The sequence below is a fragment of the Cynocephalus volans genome, chromosome 11, assembly GCF_027409185.1.
Source record: "Cynocephalus volans isolate mCynVol1 chromosome 11, mCynVol1.pri, whole genome shotgun sequence".
NCBI lineage: Eukaryota > Metazoa > Chordata > Mammalia > Dermoptera > Cynocephalidae > Cynocephalus > Cynocephalus volans.
This window is the reverse complement of record NC_084470.1, coordinates 128,338,305-128,360,712: the sequence shown is the minus strand read 5'-3', so window position 1 is coordinate 128,360,712 and position 22,408 is coordinate 128,338,305. Positions and strand designations below refer to the sequence as shown.

General features: G+C 34.9%; 1 protein-coding gene across 5 annotated transcripts in view; it reads right to left on the bottom strand.

The window, feature by feature from the left end:
• DENND1B (DENN domain containing 1B) overlaps nucleotides 1-22,408 on the bottom strand; it is a 256,636-nt gene that overhangs the window by 140,523 nt on the left and 93,705 nt on the right. For all 5 annotated transcript variants that reach the window (XR_010024876.1, XM_063114157.1, XM_063114160.1 and 2 more), the window contains 2 exons: nucleotides 3,218-3,267; nucleotides 1,113-1,232 (listed from right to left, as the gene is read on the bottom strand). Coding sequence is in view for 4 of the 5 variants with exons in the window: in XM_063114157.1 (XP_062970227.1) it covers nucleotides 1,113-1,232; nucleotides 3,218-3,267 (170 nt within the window). In the remaining variant the exon portion in view is untranslated. The remainder of the gene's footprint in view (nucleotides 1-1,112; nucleotides 1,233-3,217; nucleotides 3,268-22,408) is intronic.

Here is a 22,408-nt window from a genome sequence, read left to right as displayed (position 1 = left end):
GGTATATTCCCAGCAGTGGAATAGCTGGGTCGTATGGTAGATCTATCTGCAATTGTTTGAGGAACCTCCATACCATTTTCCATAGAGGCTGGTTTTGCAGTCCCACCAACAATGTATGAGAGTTCCTTTTTCTCCGCAACCTCACCAGCATTTATCGTTCACATTCTATTACTTATAAAGCACAGAAGCATTTACTTTTGAATAAAAATTGAAAGAATTTTCCCACTCTAATATTCTGAGTAAATTAATAACCTAATGCTCAATGAATGATACAAATGTAGCTAAAATAGCAAATGAAAAGAGGAGACATCAGATTTATATTTTCTCTGCAATGTAACTAATTAGCAAATTAAATGTTCTTTTCCTATAAGTATTTTTCAAGAATCTAGTTTGTCCAATATCCATATTATAATAACAATATATTTCTTTAAAAATTTTTAAAACATCTCGTGGCCAAAGAAAAACCTCTAAATACTTCTGCCCAGGGCCAGCCCGGGGCTCACTAGGGAGAGTGTGGTGCTGATAACACCAAGGCCACGGGTTCGGATCCCTATATAGGGATGGCCGGTTGGCTCACTTGGAGAGTGTGGTGCTAACAACACCAAGGCCATGGGTTAAGATCCCCTTACCAGTCATCTTTTTAAAAATAAATAAATAAATAAATAAATAAACACTTCTGCCTAGGACCACCAGTTTGCAACTTTTGTCTTAAAGCAGCAATTCACTTTTAAAAATTCAAGTTCTGATTCAGTGACGGAAAAGAACACACATTAATTTAATTGAATTGTATGCATCCTATTTTGTATGTGAAACACATATATTATTTAAACTCATGTCTTAATATTTCATTTGCAAAAATAAATGCACAAAAACCAATCTTTATAAGAGTCAATTCTTTCAAAATTCCACTATGTTACTGGTAAATCTTTAAACCCAACTGATTCTATATATAGAAAGTAAGGAAAACTATTTTTTCAACATACTTGGATTTAGAAAAAACACAAATTATATTAGTTTTTTTTTTTTGGCATCCCACATATAACAAAGTACAAAAGAAAGATATAGTTAATCCATTTTGCATCCATTTTTTTTTTTTTACTACAAATACTCACCTAAGGATACACAAACAAATTTTGCCTCCTGACGTAAGTCTGCAGAATCCAAATCTCTGTTTACTTTCAATGTCTGTCAGTACAAAGGTAAAGTGCTGTCCAACTTGATTTTGAGACACCCTAAAATATAGTAACATTATGAGACATTAAGCCTGTGGGACAGTTTTCTAAACAAAAGCAAAAATATATTTACATGTGGCACTAGTTTCACCTTTCCAATCAGTTGGTTCTTGAAGCTATGTTCTAACACAAAATGGGTGTGAAATGTGTAAACTAAATCATGAGTCAAACATCAAAATGAGTTGTAATACCTCACAGACCGAGCAACTCACCAGAGACTAATCCCATACTATGAAATCATAGGGTAGTTTACCCCAAGTTTTCATAAACTGTAAGTACTCATAAAATATTACATAAATTATCAAAATAATTATTATCAAAACTACAGAATTAAGAAGCTAGACGTGACTGGGTCTAGCTTTTACTAGACTTTAGCCTCTCTTTTCTCAATTATTCTAAAACTTCTTAGATAGTAAATCGAGTTGCTTTAGAATCTATTGGCACACACCACCAACTCTGTTTAATTGCTTCTCCTGTTGACATTCTCACCCAATAAAGTACCATACAAAATACTCCTGGTATTTTTTTAGAATTCTCTTTTAAAGCTACCAATACACTGAGGAATAAACTTCCAAGTACAAAATAAAAATATAATTTCTACAAAAAAAAAAAAAAGCTTACTGATTAAGCTGTAGGAATTTTAGCTAATTTTGAACAAAGTATTACAATTCCATAACATGTGCCATGTGTATAAGGGACAATACGAACCATCAGACTGAATCTTTATTTCTATTCAGAATATATGAATGTATTCTTGGTACTGGCTATAACCCTCCATTACATAACCATAATTGGAACTTGTCCTTGTCTCAAAATAAAATATTCATGGCACCTAAACCTTGGTTTTGAAATAGCCATAGAAATTGTGAAAAAAGAAGTAAGTTACTACCTGTGTGCCAGTTCTACAAACAGTTTAGTCAGGAAATATTGCATTTCAAATGCTGGATATTTTACAAATACATTTGTAAATGGACAGTTTTTTAACAATTTTTATAACCTTCAAAGCAAAACCTCCAGTGGCTAATATGCCCTCCAGTGCCCAAGGTTCATAATACATAATATCCTTTCATAGCTTTTCTTCCTTGATTTTACGCTTACTGTTAATTTGAAAATTGCAACTTGGTGGGGGGGGTGGGGGGGACACACAACTAATTCCCCAGAAATGAGGTAAAACAGAGTCTCACTCATCAGCAATAGTTATTAGTATTATCAGCCCATCATTCAGAAGGTTTTATCTTCAATACAGTTAAGTTTTAGTCTCACTAATCTTTACTTTAGCAAAATATTTTCCTAAAATAAACTTTCTTTTAAAAACCCCTCATACTACACTCTTAAGAAAATGGATAACAGGGTGTGAAAATCACATGAAAAACAATAAATGAACTGTTACTACACTCAAAAGACTATATATTCTATGAAATTCCAACTACATACAAGTAGTTCATTCAGTATTTGTTCAGTAAAATACAAACATAGTGAGATTTTCAGAACTGCTAGAAGGGTTTCCCTGTAGTCTTCCATAATCTTGCACTATTTCTATACAGCTATTCTTGGGAGACAACTAGCCGTGAGTTTCACATCATCACACAGATGGTCTTTTCAATTAGGATGAAGTGAGATAGAAATCAGGATATATACACCTAATTTCAAAGGACACAATTCGAAGGCTTTAATCAAGGCCATACTAATATTTTTTTTTTTCCGCTAGTGCCTACAAATGTACCTGAAGAATAAAGGGAAGAAATATAATCTATTGGCAATGCTGCTTTAAGACTCCCAACCCACCACAGTGGGGAAAACGAGAGATATAATAATTTAAAAGGCTTGTTTTATTACAAATATTATTTAATTTTAAATCTCTAGCCTTTTTTATTAGAAGCAGTGAAGAGAAGGTACATTTCATTTTATAAAAAAACAATTGTAATCATTTTAAAGTGTGCACTAAGAGAAGCTAAAGTTATTTCAAATGATGACTTATACTGTACCTTTCAACGTCAAAGGGGAAACAGAATTTTGGCACGCTCTGAAGTACTTCCTACAAATGCAAATTAAAAAAAAAAAGTTTTAGAATATTTTTTAAAGATGCATTTAAAACTTTTTTGAGACATTTTCTAGAAAAAAAAATAAGTTTGTCTCTTTTCCTTAAGAAATTGCACAGGTTCCTAGACCAAAATAATTGATTATTAAAAAGGAATTAAGTTTGTGCTTTGGCAGATTGCACTGACAATGCCATGGAAGCCCCAGGAGGGAAAGGCCTGGCCTGAAGGGTATTAACACCCTTCACATCCCCGCTGGGATTCCCTTCAACAAGGCCATATGGATTTTACAAGAAGCACCACACCATATGGGTAAGCTACGTCTGCTGCTACTTGTACCACAGACTAACCATAGGGACTTCTGACAGATCCTGGCTCAAAAATATAAATGTTGTTTCAATTAAAATGCAGGCAGAGAAAAGGGAATGAAGTTGGCAGCAGAATGAATTACTGAGAGGTATAACAACTCTACACGTCCACAGTCAAGCGGTTTAAAAAAAAAAGAAAGATTTCGTATAGCTGAAGAAAGACATTTATATCTTTCAACTCCTGATACTCATTTTTATCTTAAACAACACTCTTAAAGAAATGTTATCTAAAAACAAGCCTTTAAATTAAACATAGCATCTACTATGTGCACTTTCATTTAAGAATTGTCTAATATGAAAATCAATGTTTTAATTAAACATAGAAAATAATCTGATTGATTTTGAAACCTTCAATAATTTTATAGTCATTATAAAATAATTTTAAAATCTTTCAGAAATCATATGCATTAACAATTATAACAAAATGCAAATAATTTCCAGCATTTGTCCAAAAAATGTTTTTAAAAGGTCTATTTTGCTATATCTGAAAAACCATTTCAGATTAACTCTGATTCAAAAGTTAAACTTTGGAATTGAAGACAACATCACACAAGTTCAAAGTCAGGCGATTTTACAAAACAAAGCAGAGATTGATGAGGAAGTTTCCTATTAAAAAGAAAAAACAGCAAATATCTTAATGCACTAGTCATCCCCCCCAAGAAAAATACCTTACCTACCACCTCTCTACCAATAAAACTTGCATCCAGAGAAACCATCAGTATTTGAATACTTAAAACCCTATATATAAATATAGCACTAAGTGTTTTAAAGTAGAATTTCTTGCATTCACTTAAAATGTACACTGCAATAAGGTATCAATTAAAAATAAAACAATGTAAACTTCCAATACCAATACTTAAGAAAGCCTCAAGTGCCTTAAGAACCCACAGAAACAGAAAGAAAAGCATCATGTAAAAAAGGCAATCTTCTGTTCTTAGGGCAGGGTACCCTAGTTTACTTATGAATATGTACCTTTAAGAGTCTGAGCACAGAACCCATATTCAAGAAAGCTACCTATTTTGCTGACAATATATTGTTAAATGTAATTAAAGGAGTCACTAAACTTGAAATAACTTAAATTACTTAAACTAAAAAACAGTTCATTACAACTGAGAACAGTTTATTTTCATGTGACCATTGCTTATCCTTATCTTGTGCTGCATAAAGTGAAGCCATGTACCATATTTACTACACATATGAACACTATTCATATATCTTCCTGCAAAATTGTCCACATAATTTCTGTAACAATAAAGAATAACTATTCAAAGTTCAATGTCTGCCTCTAAACATGCCAAATTAGTAATATATTCCACATCAGTTTTAAGACTCAAATTAAGAAGAATGCTTCCCAGTTAGCTGCTCAGTCTTTCACACCCTCCCCTTCCCTTCTTCTACAAGTAACACACATGCACACACTTCTGCAAAACAGCCTCAGCTCGCTTCCCAACTGGCAGAAGCATCCCTCAGGGGACAAGTCTTTAAACCTCCGCACTCTTTAAAATTCAACCAGCCAGCAGGTCTATAGACTAGTGTATAAACAGTATAGACAAAAAAATCCTCTCTCAGCTTATGTCAGTGACAAAGCAGCTCAGCAGTTGACTGTTTCTCCCCTGACAGTATAAGCTGGGTTTACACAGATCAATAGCTGGAAGTCCTCCTACCTAGCTCTCAGGGCTTGATTTTCTTCTTTAATTACAGGTACTATTCAAAATGAAGTTAAAAAAAGAAAAGAGAAGGAGAGAGAGAGATTTGGAGGGAGAAATAAAATTAATGCAAATAGCTCTTTTGGATTTTTTTTGGACAGCGCTAATTGAAAATTATACTTCTACATTTACTGGAAGCATTCATAATGGCTCTAGTTTTTCCACCACACAGTGTATGACATATACACACACACACACACACACTCACACTAATTTTAGGTTGGCATCTATAGTTTATGTGAAAGGATTAAGATAATATTCGCCAGAAGTTTTCAGTTTTCCCCTTTCTTACAGGCTTTTGTTTAGCCAAGAAAAATTATCTGGGTTTCAGAATCCTCCTAAATCTCCAAAACATTTTATTTTTATACAAAAGAGCATATTGGCTAACACATGTCAAGTGACAAAAATAGAAATAACAAAAAGAATGGAATATAATTCAAAATTATAAATAGCAAAATTCAAGGGGTAATAATACATATTTCTGTACATGTCCTAAAAACAACACATCTAGGGCCGAGCCCGTGGCGCACTCGGTAGAGTGCTGCGCTGGGAGCGCGGCGACGCTCCCGCCGCGGGTTCGGATCCTATATAGTGAATGACCAGTGCACTGAGTGCCGGTCACGAAAAAATGACAAAAAAAAAAAAAAAAGAAAAAAAAAAAAAAAAAAAAAAACAACACATCTACTATTCTATTAATGACCAGAAACAAGGACTGATGAAAATTTATACAATGGGTTTTTTTGGTCCCATATTAATGTATCTCTGGTAATAAACATTATAATGAAATTAATCTCATAAGAGAGAAGGGAGAGAAGAAAGTAGTATACTAAGTCTTTATCCCATGAGGTTACTACCATTAGCACTATAAATTGATCAACTAAAAGGGGAAACAAGCATTTAAGAAAGACCCTCGACTTAAAAAAAAAAAAAAAACACTGAAATATGTAAAGTTTAGATGCTGATCAAAGTCCAACAACCGCAAAAGCTTTAGAATTTCTCTGAGAAAAATCTAAGATGAAATGAAATATGTCATTGTTGATATCAATAATTCTTTTCACTCTTTCTCCACCACTTCTTTCCCCACCGTATAATGAAATGCTGGTGTTCTCTTAAGTTCCATATTCTCTTCTCTTCCCTATTCAATAAGGTATACCTGCCTAGGCAAATCTCTTCTACACCCACGGTTTCAACTACAACTACTAAATCTCTTAGTCTTACCGTCTAGACATTTCTGGGAAGTCTGGAACTATATACCTAACCACTTTCTGGCATCACTTTCTAAATATTCCCAGACACCTCAAGTTCGTAATGTACAAAACTGAAGCTGTTATTTTAGTTATGATCCTTATCACCTAGAACAGCAGCACCACCTAGCCAGTTACCCAAACCAAAAACACGGTAGTCATCCAGACCCCTCCTTTTCCCTGACCCCCATATATAATCAATCATTCACCAAATCCTTCAATTCCACTTCATAACTATCTTGCTCCAGAGGTCCTCGAGATGGGAGGGTAGAAACAATTAGAAAAAAAATGAAAAGGTATCAGAATCACTTTGGAGGATTTTTCAAAACACATTTGATTGCCTAGACTGTAAAGCCACAAGGGTCCTGAGTCTTTAGCTTCAGTTTGAACTGCACCTATAACTAAGGAATAAAACTAACTGCGTCGGTTAAGGGTACTTAACATATGTTAGTAATAGCTACACTCTCATAGCAAGAAGTGACAAGGTAAACTCGTCTGGGGACTGTTTAATTCAACATCCACCTCAGGAGTCTTCTCTGCTTCTGCTCTGCTGGGCTGAGTTTGCTTTGTTCTCAGCTACCTTTACACATGGTCACAAATAAGCTGCCAGAGTTCAGCACATCTCATGATGACACAGCAGTGTCGAGTGAGAGAAGCATTTCTTTCTCTGAGTCTCTTTTTATCGGTGAGGAAACCTTCCCCAAAAGCCTTTCCCATATAATTCACCACAGGGTCACAAGCCATCCCTAGACTCATCACTGGCAAAGGAAGTGGCTAGCCATGCTCAGTTTAGCCTTAGACTAGTTAGAGGAAAAGTCAGGACTCAAAACCATTCACGTTCCAATAACCATCACGGGTAATTATAAAGAAGCTTGAGAGAAGTATATTTTCTTTCTTAAGAAACCTCACAATAATAAGAATCATATAATAATTAAATTTATAGTAAAGCTCAAGAAATATATAATATGGTATTATATAAGAATAATTTTCAAATATCCATAGTTTTATTTGTATGAATAACACTTTCAGAATGACTTTGCAACAACAAAGGGGATACTTGTCAATTTTAATCGAATTTTTCACAAAGGCTATGGATTTCTAAAAAGATGATTATTTAATTTTGAATATTACCTCCCCATATAAATGAGAATTAACTAATACTATGTATTCATTCAATCTATTTGTGTTTACACAAGGTAGTTATTTTTCCTTAAAAGAAACATGCACTGAGCTACTTAGCCACAAGCACGTTCCATAGCACAGAACCGAGATTCCCAAACCGTGCACTGGGATGTTCTGCGGCACCACAGCGAACTCTCAACGACACCGCCAGATATTTTAAATTTTCAAGGGAAACGCAGCTATACTGATGGTGATTAAATCAGGATGCATTTTATCAAATGGGAGAATTACATTAATATGGTAAATTACATAGACGGCTTCTTTAAATATCATTTTTTTTTTAAGAAATGTTCTAAACATACAGAATTTATTTTAAACTGAGAGCCAAGAAATAACTGACAAGATAACTGACCAATGTGGGATTTTTCTCTTGTTTTTTACTTTTATGTACTGTCTTAGATAGAAATAAATTTCTCTTTTACCCATACTCTTTAAATTAGAAAAAGCAATATAAGTCTGTGAATTATGACAGTAAAACTGTTTAGACTGTTAACTCTGATCAAGTTATTTTTCACTATCAAAAACAATAAGTGAATTTTTATTATTAGAAATTTACATTATTATACCTGTCATGAAGCAAATATATTCTGCTATAAAAAGAATTATGCTATGAAATATAAATTTCAAGGATTTTGAATCTGTGTGTATCAGTCTTAGATAGGTAATCAGAGACCTCTGCAGTCTACAATCACTTTAATCTATTGCCAATGAAAAAACCTAGATTGAAAGAAGCACAGAGTGACATTACAAAAAAATATGTGTTTGTGTGTGTGTGTGTGTGTGTATTTTTTAAAAATGAGATAGGTGATATGCTTGGCAAATAAAAAGCATAATACATTTACTCTCATCATTTTGAGTAAATAGAAGCATTTAAAGAGCATGAAAGTTATACACAAGCAAATGGGATTCCAGAGGGTTTTTTTCTGTCCAAAATTCTATGGTAAACTGCCTTCAAATTTTTAACCGTAGGTTAAAACTAGTTTTTGAGCAAGAATATGGAAACCAATTACCAAACTCTAAAATAAAGCTACTTAGGAAGACTCGCTTTCTTTTTGCCTAATAACCATATAATCACGCACCACCCACTTTAGACCAATATATCTACTCTTTGCTTCATTCAGTCCTATTTCAATTAGTAACATTTCTAGATGAAACAAAATATATAATAAAATAGAGCACTGCCCATAATATTTATTTGCATTTGTCGAGACCTTAGTATTTAAAAATGAATATCAAGCAATCATTTAAATTAAGATAGGGAGAATTAAGGTAAGTAGCAAAATGCATTAAGTTTTAGAAAGAAAGAAGTTTTACATCAGTCAACTGATCAGGTACCATGACTCCCACCCACAATTAGATGCTGTGAAAGGTAAAGAAAATATGATTCTTGATTTTCAGACCTAGGGAGACAAGATTATATCATTAGAAAACAAAGGCATGCACATATGCACATAGGCACACACGTTGTAGGAACACATAGTAGGGTGTTCAAGTGCACAATGCTCTGAAGTCAAGCAATTAACATTCAAATCCTGGCTCTGCAAGCTACTGGCTATGCACTCCAGTTACCTTATCTAGAACAGGCAAAAATTAGTGTTATCTCACAGGATGAAATGAGGATTTATTTCATGATTTCAGTGAGGTATAAGTGAGAATAAAATAAAAATACATGTAGCCCATTCCCAGCCCGGCCAACTGCGTGCTAAACAGAGAGGCACCCAACCAGAGAGGCGCAAGTCCCACAGAGACCAGGCACCCTGTGAGGACAGCACATGACCAAGCAGTTAGGGCTCACCGCCGCCAGACCCCATTCCTGGCCCGGCCAAGTGTGAGCCAACCAAAGAAGCACCCCCAGGAGAGGCCCGAGACCCATGGGGATCATGTGCCCGAAGTAACATGAGGAGACAGAACAGACACTGGAGGAGACAGAGCAGAAACTGAGGCAGCCATGACAAATTGGCAGCCCCAGCAGGATCCTAGCCAGATAGTAAGGTCATCATTGCCACAATGACTAAACATCAAAGAAAGATATCAGAAATATGAAAAATCAAAAAAGTACACCACCAAAGCATAATAACTCTCAAGCTCTAGATACTATAGAACAAGAAACCCTTGAAATGTCTGACAAGGAATTGAGTGATAATTCTAAGGAAACTAAATGAGATACTAGAAAACTCAGCTAGATAGCATGATGAAATGAGGAAAAGTATACAGGTCCTGAAAAAAGAAATGTACAAGGAAATCAATGCCCTGAAAAAGAATGTAGGAGAGCTTGCCGAGCTGAAGAATTCATTCAGTGAAATAAAAAACAAAACAGAGAGTATAACCAGCAGGCTTGCAGAAGCAGAAGAGAGAACTTCTGACCTTGAAGATGTGCTGTTTGAAATAACACAGGAAGACAATAAAAAAGAAAAAAAATTAAAAACATTAAAGAAAATCTAAGAGAGATACCAGACAACCTTAAGCGCTCAAATATCCAAGTCATGGGTATTCCAGAAGGGAAAGAAAAGGAGATTGCATTGAAAACATATTCAACAAAATAGTGGCAGAAAACTTCACCGGTATAGGAAAAGACACAGATCTTCAGATTCAGGAAGCTCAAAGATCCCCAAATGTATTCAACCCAAAAAGGTCTTCTCCGAGACATGTTATAGTCAAATAGGGAAAATTCAAAGAGAGAATCTTAGAAGCTGCAAGACAGAAGCATCAAATCACCTATAAGGGAGACCCAATAAGGCTAACATCAGACTTTTCATCACAAACCCTAAAAGCCAGAAAGGAATGGGATGATATATTCAAAATACTTAAAGACAGAGACTGCCAGCCAAGTATACTCTACCCCACAATGCTATCCTTCTGAAATAAAGGGCAAATAGTATATTTCTCAGACAAACAAAAACTGTGGGAGTTCACTACCACATGACCACCCTTACAAGAAATCTCAAGGGAGTACTGGGTTTGGTACCTGAAAAATAACTACCACTGCCAAAATAACTCAAAAAAAACCAAAACTCACTAGTAAAATAAAAATATCAAAAATGAAGAGGGGAAAAAAAAGTTTATCTATACCCAAGAAACCAACTAATACAGAACACAAACAGTAAATCAGAAAGAAAGGTACAAAAGACACTTAAGACATCCAAACAAAAATCAATAGAATGTTAGGAGTAAATCAACACTTTTCAATAACAACTCTTAATGTAAAAGGATTAAATTATCTAATCAAAAGACACAGACTGGCTGACTGGATTAAAAAGGAGGACCCAACTATATGCTGCCTTCAAGAGAACCACCTCATCTATAAAGAATCACATAGATTAAGAGTAAAAGGATGGAAAAAGATTTACCATGCAAACAGAAATAAAAAATGAGCTGGAGTAGATAGAGATAATGAGGGCCAGTATATAATGATAAATGGGTTCATCCATCAAGAAGACATAACAATCGTAAATATGTACACACCTAATGTTGGAGCAGCCAGATTTATAAAGCAAACTCTATTAGACCTAAAGAAGGAAATAGACACTAATACCATCATAGCAGGGGACCTGAACACCCCACTGTCAATATTAGACAGACCACCTATGCAAAGAATCAGTAGAGAAACACAAGATCTAAACAATACTCTAGACCAATTGGAATTGGCAGATATCTACAGAACATTCCATCCAACAACCTCAGAATATTCATTCTTCTCATCAGCACATGGATCATTCTCCAGGATAGATAACATATTAGGTCACAAATCAAGTCTCAACAATTCAAAAAAATTGGAATTATCCTATGTATTTTTTCAGCCACAATGGATTAAAAGTAGAAATCAATAACAAATGAAATTCAGGAAACTATACAAACACATAGAAATTAAAAAGCATTCTACTTAATGACATATCGGTCCAAGAAGAAATCAAGCAGGAAATCAAAAAATTTATTGAAACTAATGAAAACAATGATACATCATACCAAAACCTGTGGGATACTGCAAAAGCAGTACTAAGGGGGAAATTTATCACATTAAATGCTTACTTCAGAAGAATGGAAAGATGGCAAGTGAACAACCTAACACTTCACCTTAAAGAACTAGAAAAACAAGAACAATCCAAACCCAAAGTTAGCAGACAGAAAGAAATCATTAAGATCAGAGCAGAACTGAATGAAATTGAAACCCAAAAATTCACACAGAAGACTAATGAATCAAAAAGTTGGTTTTTTGAAAAGATAAATAAAATTGACAAATCATTAGCATGGCTAACAAAAAAAAAGAAGAGAGAAGACTCAAAAAACAAAAATTAGAAATGAAAAAGGCGATATTACAACTGATTCATCTGAAATAGAAGGAATCATTCGAGACTACTATAAACAACTATACACCAACAAATTTGAAAATCTGGAGGAAATGGATAAATTTCTGGACACAAACAAGCTCCCAAAACTGAACCATGAAGACGTAGAAAATTTGAACAGACCAATAACAATAAAGGAGATTAAAGCTGTTATCAGAAGGCTCCCAACAAAGAAAAGCCCAGGACCAGATGGATTCACAGCAGAATTTTACCAAACATTCAAAGAGGAATTGACACCGATTCTTTACAAACTATTCCAAAAGATTGAAATAGACGCAAATCTCCCAAACTCATTCTATGAAGCAAACATCATCCTGATACCAAAACCAGGTAAAGATATAACCAAAAAAGAAAACAACAGGCCATTATCCTTGATGAATATAGATGCAAAAATACTCACTAAAATACTAGCAAACAGAATACAGCAACACATACGTAAAATTATTCACCACGATCAAGTCGGATCCATCCCAGGGATGCAAGGTTGGTTCAACATATGCAAATCAATAAATGTGATACACCATATTAATAAACTCAAACACAAGGACCATATGATCATCTCTATAGATGCTGAAAAATCATTTGATAAAGTTCAACACTCATTCATGACAAAGACCCTCTATAAGTTAGATATAGAGGGAAAGTATCTCAACATAATTAAAGCCATATATGACAAAACCACTGCCAATATCATCCTGAATGGGGAAAAGCTGAAAGCTTTTCCTTTAAGAACAGGAACTAGACAAGGATGCCCACTCTCACCACTCCTATTCAACAGTGTTGGAAGTACTAGCCAGAGCCATCAGAGAAGAGAAGGAAATAAAGGGCATCCAGATTGGAAAAGATGAAGTCAAACTGTCCCTGTTTGCAGATGACATGATCTTATATATTGAACAGCCTAAAACCTCTACAAAAAAACTCTTGGAATTGAAAAATGATTACAGCACAGTAGCAGGATACAAAATCAACACACAAAAATCAGTAGCATTTCTTTTCTCCAATAGTGAACATGCAGAACGAGAAATCAAGAAAGCCTGCCCATTTACAATAGCCACCAAAAAAATAAAATACTTAGGAATTGAGTTAACCAAGGAGGTGAAAAATCTCTATAATGAGAACTACAAACCACTGCTGAGAGAAATTAGAGAGGATACAAGAAGATGGAAAAATATCCCATGCTCTTGGATTGGAAGAATCAACATAGTGAAAATGTCCATACTACCCAAAGTGATATACAAATTCAATGCAATCCCCATCAAAATTCCAAAGACATTTTTCTCAGAAATGGAAAGAACTATCCAGATATTTATATGGAAAAATAAAAGACCACGCATAGCCAAAGCAATGCTGAGCAAAAAAAATAAAGCTGGAGGCATAACACTACCTGACTTTAAGCTATACTACAAAGCTATAATAACCAAAACAGTATGGTACTGGCATAAAAACAGACACACTGACCAATGGAATACAATAGAGAATCCAGAAATCAACCCACACACCTACAGCCATCTGATCTTTGCAAAGGCACCAAGCCTATACACTGGGGAAGAGACTGCCTCTTCAGCAAATGGTGCTGGGAGAACTGGATGTCCGTATGCAGGAGAATGAAACTAGACCCATACCTCTCACCATATACCAAAATCAACTCAAAATGGATTAAGGAATTAAATATACACCCTGAAACAATAAAACTTCTTAAAGAAAACATAAGAGAAACACTTCAGGAAGTAGGACTGGGCACAGACTTCATGAATATGACCCCAAAAGTACGAGCAACCAAAGGAAAAATAAATAAATGGGATTATATCAAACTAAAAATCTTCGGCACAGCAAAAGAAACAATTAACAGAGTTAAAAGGCAACCAACAGAGTGGGAGAAAATATTTGCAAAATATAAATCTGACAAAGGATTAATATCCAGAATATACAAGGAACTGAAACAACTTTACAGCAAAAAAGAAGTAACCCAATTAAAAAATGGGCAAAGAAGCTAAATAGGCATTTCACAAAGGATGATATACAAATTGCTGAAAGACACATGAAAAAATGCTCAACATCACTCAGCATTCGGGAAATGCAAATCAAAACCACACTGAGATACCATCTCACCCCAGTTAGGATGGCTAAAATCCAAAATACTGTGAACGATAAATGCTGACGAGGCTGCATAGAAAAAGGAACTCTCATACATTGTTGGTGGGACTGCAAAATGGTGCAGCCTCTATGGAAAATGGTATGGAGGTTCCTCAAACAATTGCAGATAGATCTACCGTATGACCCAGCTATCCCACTGTTGGGAATATACCCAGAGGAATGGAAATCATCAAGTTTAAGGTATACCTGTTCCCCAATGTTCATTGCAACTCTATTTACAATAGTTAAGAGTTGGAACCAATCCAAATGTCCATCATCAGATGAGTGGATATGGAAAATGTGATATATCTACCCAACAGAATAGTACTCTGTATAAAAAAGAATGAAATACTGCCAGTTGCAACAACATGGATGGACCTAGAGAGAATTATATTAAGTGAAGCGAGTCAGGCACAGAAAGAGAAACATCACATGTACTCACTTATTTGTGGGAGTTAAAAATAAATAAATAAATACACAAATAAACTGGGGGGGAGGGAAGAAGACACAACAATTACATTTCCTTGAAGTTGATATGACAAGCGAACAGATATGAGGTTGTTGGGAGGCAGGGAGGTTTCAGTAATGGGCCACAATAATCAATCACACTGTTACATTGACAAAATGAAATAAAATTTAAAAATAAATAAATAAATAATAAATCAAAATCCATGTAAAATGATTAGGACAATATCAAGCAAATAAAACCCCCTAACAATTGTTAGCTCTTTCATTAATTGGCTACTTATTTTAATAACTCTTCAGTGTCATGTGAATTCAAATGAAGAAGATATTTATTCAACAAACATTTATTTACTCAGTTAACTACAACATTAAAGCTTCTGTGTTCAATGACTGTTGCCAAAACTTTAGCATATTGAGATATAAAATAATGAAAAGTATTATACTGATAACCTATGTATACCTCCTTTGAAGATTTTTTCATGTATTTTATATAGATGTGTATGTACATATGTATAGATACATGTATAGATATAGATTTAAATATACTCAACTACTATTTAATCAAACACAACAGAAGCAAACACTTACCAGTGCAGAGTCATACCATGCACATATCTGATGATTTCAATATGTCCAGGAAGCTTACTTTGGGCTACTGTACTGGCTGCTTCTTTTGAATTAAAAATATCTTCAAAGAATCTTGTCAATAGACATTTTCCTCTTAAGAGTTTATTAATAAAATTCCTTTTTCATTCATGTACTTATTCATCAATCCACTTAATAAAGATTAAATACCAAGTCTACATAAGGCACTGGCCAACTTGAGGAATGGAAGTATTTCCTGCTGTCTTCTATAACTTCAAATTAAGTCTTTCCTTCAACAATCTTGGCAAAAGATATTGCTAAAGGTACCCTTAGAAAACATTTCCTCTTTCTGTCACTGCCCTCTATTACAGAATTATATTCTCTATTTTCTTTAATTTTGAGGCAATATTTCTTTTTTCTTTGTTAATCTCCATTTTATATTTTTACTCAGTCTTGCAGACCACTAGACTCTTGGTCCATGTTATTTCTCTTACTTGTCACACCTAGACTATGTGCACATAATCTTTCTGTCATCATATTTACGCAAATATTATCCACTCACTGCCCAGGCCATACCTTAGAAAACAGATTTTTGTGCAACAGATGGCACATAGAGATATGATATGTTCCAGAGCAGTAAATTACAAGTATCCTTTTTTTCTGGTCCTGCCTGGAATTTAGTTCAGAACTATCCCTAAACTGCTTTATTTTCCCTAAATAAAACCAGACAGGAATCTTATGGTTTGCCTGAGTTGTTTTCAGAAACTATAAAGCCTTTAGTTTTAGAGAATATATCAGGGACCGTATGCTTTAAGGTGTCCAAAAATTTATCTTTAGATGGCTATGTTCTGGGAGCAATGGCATATTTATTATTTCTCTAAGCCTTGAAGGACTTAAGATTAGATCCCTTAATAGCCTACCAGATCACCTAGTAGAAATGAGAATCAAGATGCATTTTTAAAGTTTGAAAAAATCAGAATTGATTGTCCATTCAGTCACTTGGAGGCTTTGTCTGGAGGAATTAAATTATAATTACACAATTACAAAAAGTAGATTGTTCTATAAAGACTATTTATTTAAAAAGGTATTTTTACAAATTCAATGTGAACTTATTTATACAAATAATGTTTATGTATGTTCATTTTGCAAATATTTAATGTGTGAACAGCAATTACAGCTAAACACAATATAGAGTAATAAGAGCATTGATGAGAAACTAGAAGACAAACATGTAAACCAAATTGGAGGGTGGGGGAGGGGTTCTAGGGGAGTGTAATGGAAAGTCCCAAGGGAAGAAATCACATGTGAACAGAGAAATGAAGAGAGCATGAGAAAAGGGAGGTGGAGGCAAGGTAGGAGTGGTCTTCCATCACAGGAGAGACTACGCATGAAGAAAGGTCTGGAGAACAAGCACAAGGACTGAAGAGTGACAAGAGAACGTGGCTTGCGAGCTGATTATGTAAGGTCTTTAGGCCAGTTAAGAAGTTTGGACTTGATGCCAAGAGTAAGAAAACTGTTCCTCCTGGTTTGCCCAGAACACTTGACATATGTCCTAACATTAATTATCAATAGCATTCCCTTTTACCTTCAAGTGTGTCCAAGTTATAATTTATAATAACAGAAATCAGAACAGTGGTTGTGAGGGGTGGAGACAGATGAGGAGTCTCCATGGGTGTTAAATACACTAAACAGAAAGGGATAAGAGGGAACTTCTGGAGTGACAGAAACACTCTACATCTCGAAAGCAATGTGGGTTACACAGGTGTGTCAAAATTCACCTCCCTCTACACTTAGATTCTGCATTTCACCCCCTATAAAGTATAGATCAAAAATAAATTAATAAGCATCTCAGTTTAGACAATAATTTATATGGTCACCCTACCAAAGAGAAACAGAGAAACTTTGAAGGGATCAAAGAAAGGGAGGGACACAACTGGACTTGAATATTAGCAAGGTCATTCTGGCTAGGATATAGAAAGGATTAAAAGTGGGCAAGACTGAAGCCTGGGAGAGCAGATAGGAGGCTTCTGCGATAAATGGGATGAGCGGGTGGCTTGAACTAAGATAGCTGCAGCAGCAACGCAGAGATAGGCACAAAATTAAGATATACAAGGGCACTTCTGAAAGTTCACGGAAAAATAGAATTGAAAGAAAATACGACTCTTTCCACAAGCTTTCTGAAGTATCTTATACGAAGGAGTAAAAACAGAGACATCCAGGTGTTAGTTGGATAAAATGTCTGATGCTCCATAGAGAGAACCTGGCCTGAATGAAGACAAAGGGGATTGGCAATGATTAAAGGTATGGAAGCAATAAGACATACAGCTTTTTTATTGTCCAGTGTTATGGAAGATGAATAGCCTTCTTCATATTTGTATATTTCCATCATCAATAATATTCCCAAGTATGATCAACTAAATTTTGCCCTATAATAATGAAAACATATCATATCTTTAATTTTATAGTTACTTGTATTGAGATATAGGTTATAGAGTAGTCAACCACTTCTGGTATTATAATCACAATACGTGATTGATTAGTCAACAACTAGATCAATGAGTTAGAAGCAAACCAGGAAGTTCTAGTTGTTAAAACTGGCATGACCAATTGAAACAAGTTTGTCCCCGAAATCTTTGGAGTTCCCCTAAGGCGTAACCAGTGCCTGGCACATCGCTCACACTAAGAAAAAAATTGAACTCATGTGAAATGAAACTGTTTTAGCAACACCAAATTAATTTGTCCTGATGGACATTTCAAGGAAATTGACTTAAAAGGGTCTGCATATTCCTTTCTTTTTTGTTATCTTCCTAAATAAAGACATGATCAAATAATTGCTTGAATTCTGTGACAAGTTCTGACCTAAGCACTTTACATAATTTAATCTTTGCAACAACCTGTTTTATTCCCTTTTATGTGCGAAAAAAATAAAATTGAGGGACAGAGAGGGTAAGGAAGTTGTTCAAAAGCACACACCTGACAAATGGTAGAGTCGAGATTTGAACCCACAGCCTAAAGCTTCAAAGTATTTTGCCTGCTTTATGTATTTTTTTTACTTTGTTTTCATCCAGGTTGTAATTTATAACCAGAAGATGCCTAAATATAATGCCTACTTGGTCTCTATATGGTGGATATTATCCATATAAATGAAAAGTTAAGATTATACCAAGGTTCAACCTGGTATACACAAAAATAAAGGAGTGGGGTATGAAGGAATAGGGGTAGAAGATGGGACAATATCTAACCACAAATGTGAGTCTTACCTGCCCTAGATTGTTTTGTTCCCTTGAAATTAAGTCCTGGGGCAAAACAACAACAACAACAAAAAGACAACCAAAGTCGCTTATATCTATGCTTGTTTGTTACTACTGAGAATATTGGATTTACAGTAAAAATATATGCCTAACTCCTTTTCCTTTAAGTAACAGATTTATAAATAAGGGTTTAAATGAATTCTTTCTCACAGATGAGCAAAATACCAAGTCATAAAATTTGAAGTATTTTAAGTCTGAAACAATATCATGGGTTGCGTTCAGAACAAGAATCATGCAAGAACAAGTAAATAATACTAGAGTTGCACAGGCAGGAGAGGCTAAATAAGGTTAATAATGACAAAGGTGCATATGGTTGAGAGACATTTCATTATCATAGGCCCAGGAATGTGAATCTGCAAATAGGCCAAAGCTTTCTACATCTGATGGTTTAAAGACATAGAAAACTGTAGCTCAGACGGTAAACGCCCTGGGGTCAGTTGTTATACTTTTAGCAATTCTATTCCGTAAACTTTGTTAGACCTTTTTTTAACCCCTTCTATTTAAAGCAGGAACTAAGTACTTAGTAATTAAAACAAAGCCTTATTCATATTTTATTTAGTCAGCAATCTGGACTGAAAAAAAAATCAAGAATCCAGGAGCTCCAATTTCTTTCCTGTATTTTTAGGTTATCTTAAATTACAGATTTTTTTTTCATTAAAAAAAAAAAAGCACATGCCCATAATTTTAAATTTGAAGTAGTAAGTGGGTTTTTCTTGAAATTCTAAATAGAAAAATTGTGAGCTATTATTTTGCAAATTTATTCTGCTCCACCCATTACTGAACACCCACCTCTTGGAATAAAATTTAGTTCACACTCCCTGCTGATGTTATCTTTGGCCTCTTGCTGAGATTATAAGTGAAGGTACCAATTCTGTTCTTAACTCTTATAGTGGAGAATACGTTTTTTGAGAAATTGAAATATGAACACCGGTTCTTTTCACATACAGATATCCATCAAATAGCCCTCACCAAACAGCAATGAGTTATGATCAGCCCCAGTTTAGTCCATTTTGGCACAAGTGACTTTAAAGAGAAAACACAATTTTCTGTGTCTCTTATAAAGGATTTTACTCAATAAGCCAGATGCTATAAATATAGTTACTTGATCAATTTTATCAGTTAAGAATTAATAGTTCTCCTGAATAAATTACCTTATACCTTCTATTTATTCTTTACATTATTTTATTAGAATATATGGAAAATGAGAAATAATTATGAAAACAGAATGACTTATTCATAAATGCAGATTAAGGTAAATTCTGTAAAGTTAGATTCAAGCTTTGATCAGTCAAAAAGTAGAACTACACCAGTTTCTTACTTTAACTGGAAATTTTCTTGAAAGTATGATCTACATTCAACAAGTCTCCACCATGTTTTGCTGTTGAGTCTTCTGAACTTGGAATAAAATCACTGCTGCCACCAGTGTTGTCTAAGTTCTACATTGACTTTTTTCCATTCTTTATCATATGTGACTTTTCCACAATGTGACACTTCATTGATTTAACGTGTTTATTAAGTATCTACTATGTATAAAACACTGGGGATTCAAGATGAAAATGCCCTGCTCCTTGACCTAAGGAAACCAAGGCTTTTGACTAATCTCCTCCCACCTTTAGAAGTACCTTCTTTAAACGTCTGTGTCCATTTTTTCTAGCTCTCCTCCTATCTTTGTCATTTCTTTTCAGGCTGCTTCATAGCTCCTTCTCCGTAAGCCTTCTTCTCCATTGCTGTCCCCCAGGGTTCTGTCTTCAGCCCTCACTTCTCAATGGGGAATCTATTCTCACTGCTAGACACAGTGGATAAAAGCTTGGACTCTCCAGCAAGAATGCTGGCTTCAGAGTCCAGTTCAGCTACGTAAAAGTTGTGTAAAATTGTTCACATAACTTTTCCTCCCTTTGCTTCAATTTACTCATCTGTGAAATAATTTGGGCGTACTGAGGATCAGATGAGTTAATTTATACAGTACCAATAATGTTCAATAAAATGCTTAGATGTAAAAATGCTAAGTAAATGGGAGATTTTATTATTCAGAGGCAGAACAGAGGCCTGATTGCCTTGGTTCAAATCAGTGTTCTTCCACTTAATAGCTGTGCGACCTTGGGCAAGAAGAGACTTGGTCTCTCTGTCACACCTAAAAAGTGGAAAAATAACAAATACCTACTAGGTAGAGTTACCGTGAGATTTAGATAAATTTATATGATTAAAGTGCTTGGAACAGCATTAGGTAGAGTTTCCGTTAGTATTACCAATGCCCAATGTCTCCTCAAGACTGCATTTTTTTCATTTGCAATTGTTAATTTGATATTTTAACCAGAATATTTGATGAAGTGAAACACATTGTGTCTAAGACTTACCTAATTATCTTCTATATAATATATCTATAATATATCTGAGATCTTTTTAAGCAACGAGCTCTCACGGGAACCAATAGAGTGAGAACTCACTCATTAATCTCCCCTCCCCCAGGGAGAACATTAATCCATTCATGAGGGATCCGCCCCCATGACTCAATCAGTTTCCAACACTGCCACATTGGGGATCAAATTTCCACATGAGTTTTGGAGGGGAAAACACATCCAAACTCCATTAACATACAAATGGCTAGCAGATATATGAAAAGATGTTCAATATCACTAATTGTGAGAGACATGCAAATCAAAACCACAATGGGATATCATCTCATACCTGTTAGGATGTCCCTTATCAAAAAACAAACGAACAAAAGATAAGAAGTGTTGGTGAGGATGTAGAGAAACTGGAATGCTTCTACACTGTTGGTGGGAATGTAAAATGGTACTGGAGCTATGAGAAACAGTTCCTCGAAAAACTTAAAATATAACCACCCTATGATCCAGCAATCCCACTTATGGGTATTATCCAAAATAACTGAAATCAGGATCTCAAAGGGATATCTGGATGTGGAGTATACTAACATTTATAAAGCAAATGTATTTCACAGGGCCTAGTTTCCAAAGCCCTGTAGTTTTAGGTTTAGTCTAACTTTTTAAAATTACATATAGAAATGTTAAGTTTGCAAAAGACAGAAAAGTTTCCCCAGGATAAAGTCTCTATTGTGGATATAGAATTGTAACACAGCAAAGTTGCTGGCTCTCAAGGACAGACGTCCTTGGAGCAGGTTAACCTACTGATTGATATGTTAAGAAAGTTGCTTTATTGCTACGTAAAAATTCTGAGGAAACTGCTATAGGAAAACACAGTATTTGCCAAGAGCAAGCTTTTGTTGGTGGATCAACTTAACCTCTGCAAATTGCATTATGGAATGTCACTTTGTTATTTCACTGAAGTTACCAGCTTCTATTGTTAAACTATACTTAGCCATAACTCCACCTATGTTCTTTTTCTGTAACTTTCTGGCCTGGAGAATAAATACTGAGACAGAACCCCAATTCAGGGTTAATTTCCTGAGGAGGAATGCCTCTCTCTTGAGGGTTCCAGGAAGTTAAACCCTTCAGGGTGTCTCACTGCTAAGAAGAAATGGGCTTTGAGTAATCCTTTTCCATCTCCGTCACCCTGTGTGAGGCAAAGCAACACCTGTACTCTCTTGTTCATTGCAGCATTATTCACAATAACCAGGATGTGAAAACAGCCTACATATCCATCAACGGATGAATGGATAAAGAAAATGTGGTATATACATACAATGTAATACTATACAGCCTTAAAAAAAAAAGAAAGAAATCCTGCCATATATGACAACAGGGATGAATCTTAAGGACATTATGCTAAGCAAAACAAGCCAGTCTCAGAAAAACATAATTCCACTTCTATGAGATATCTAAAAT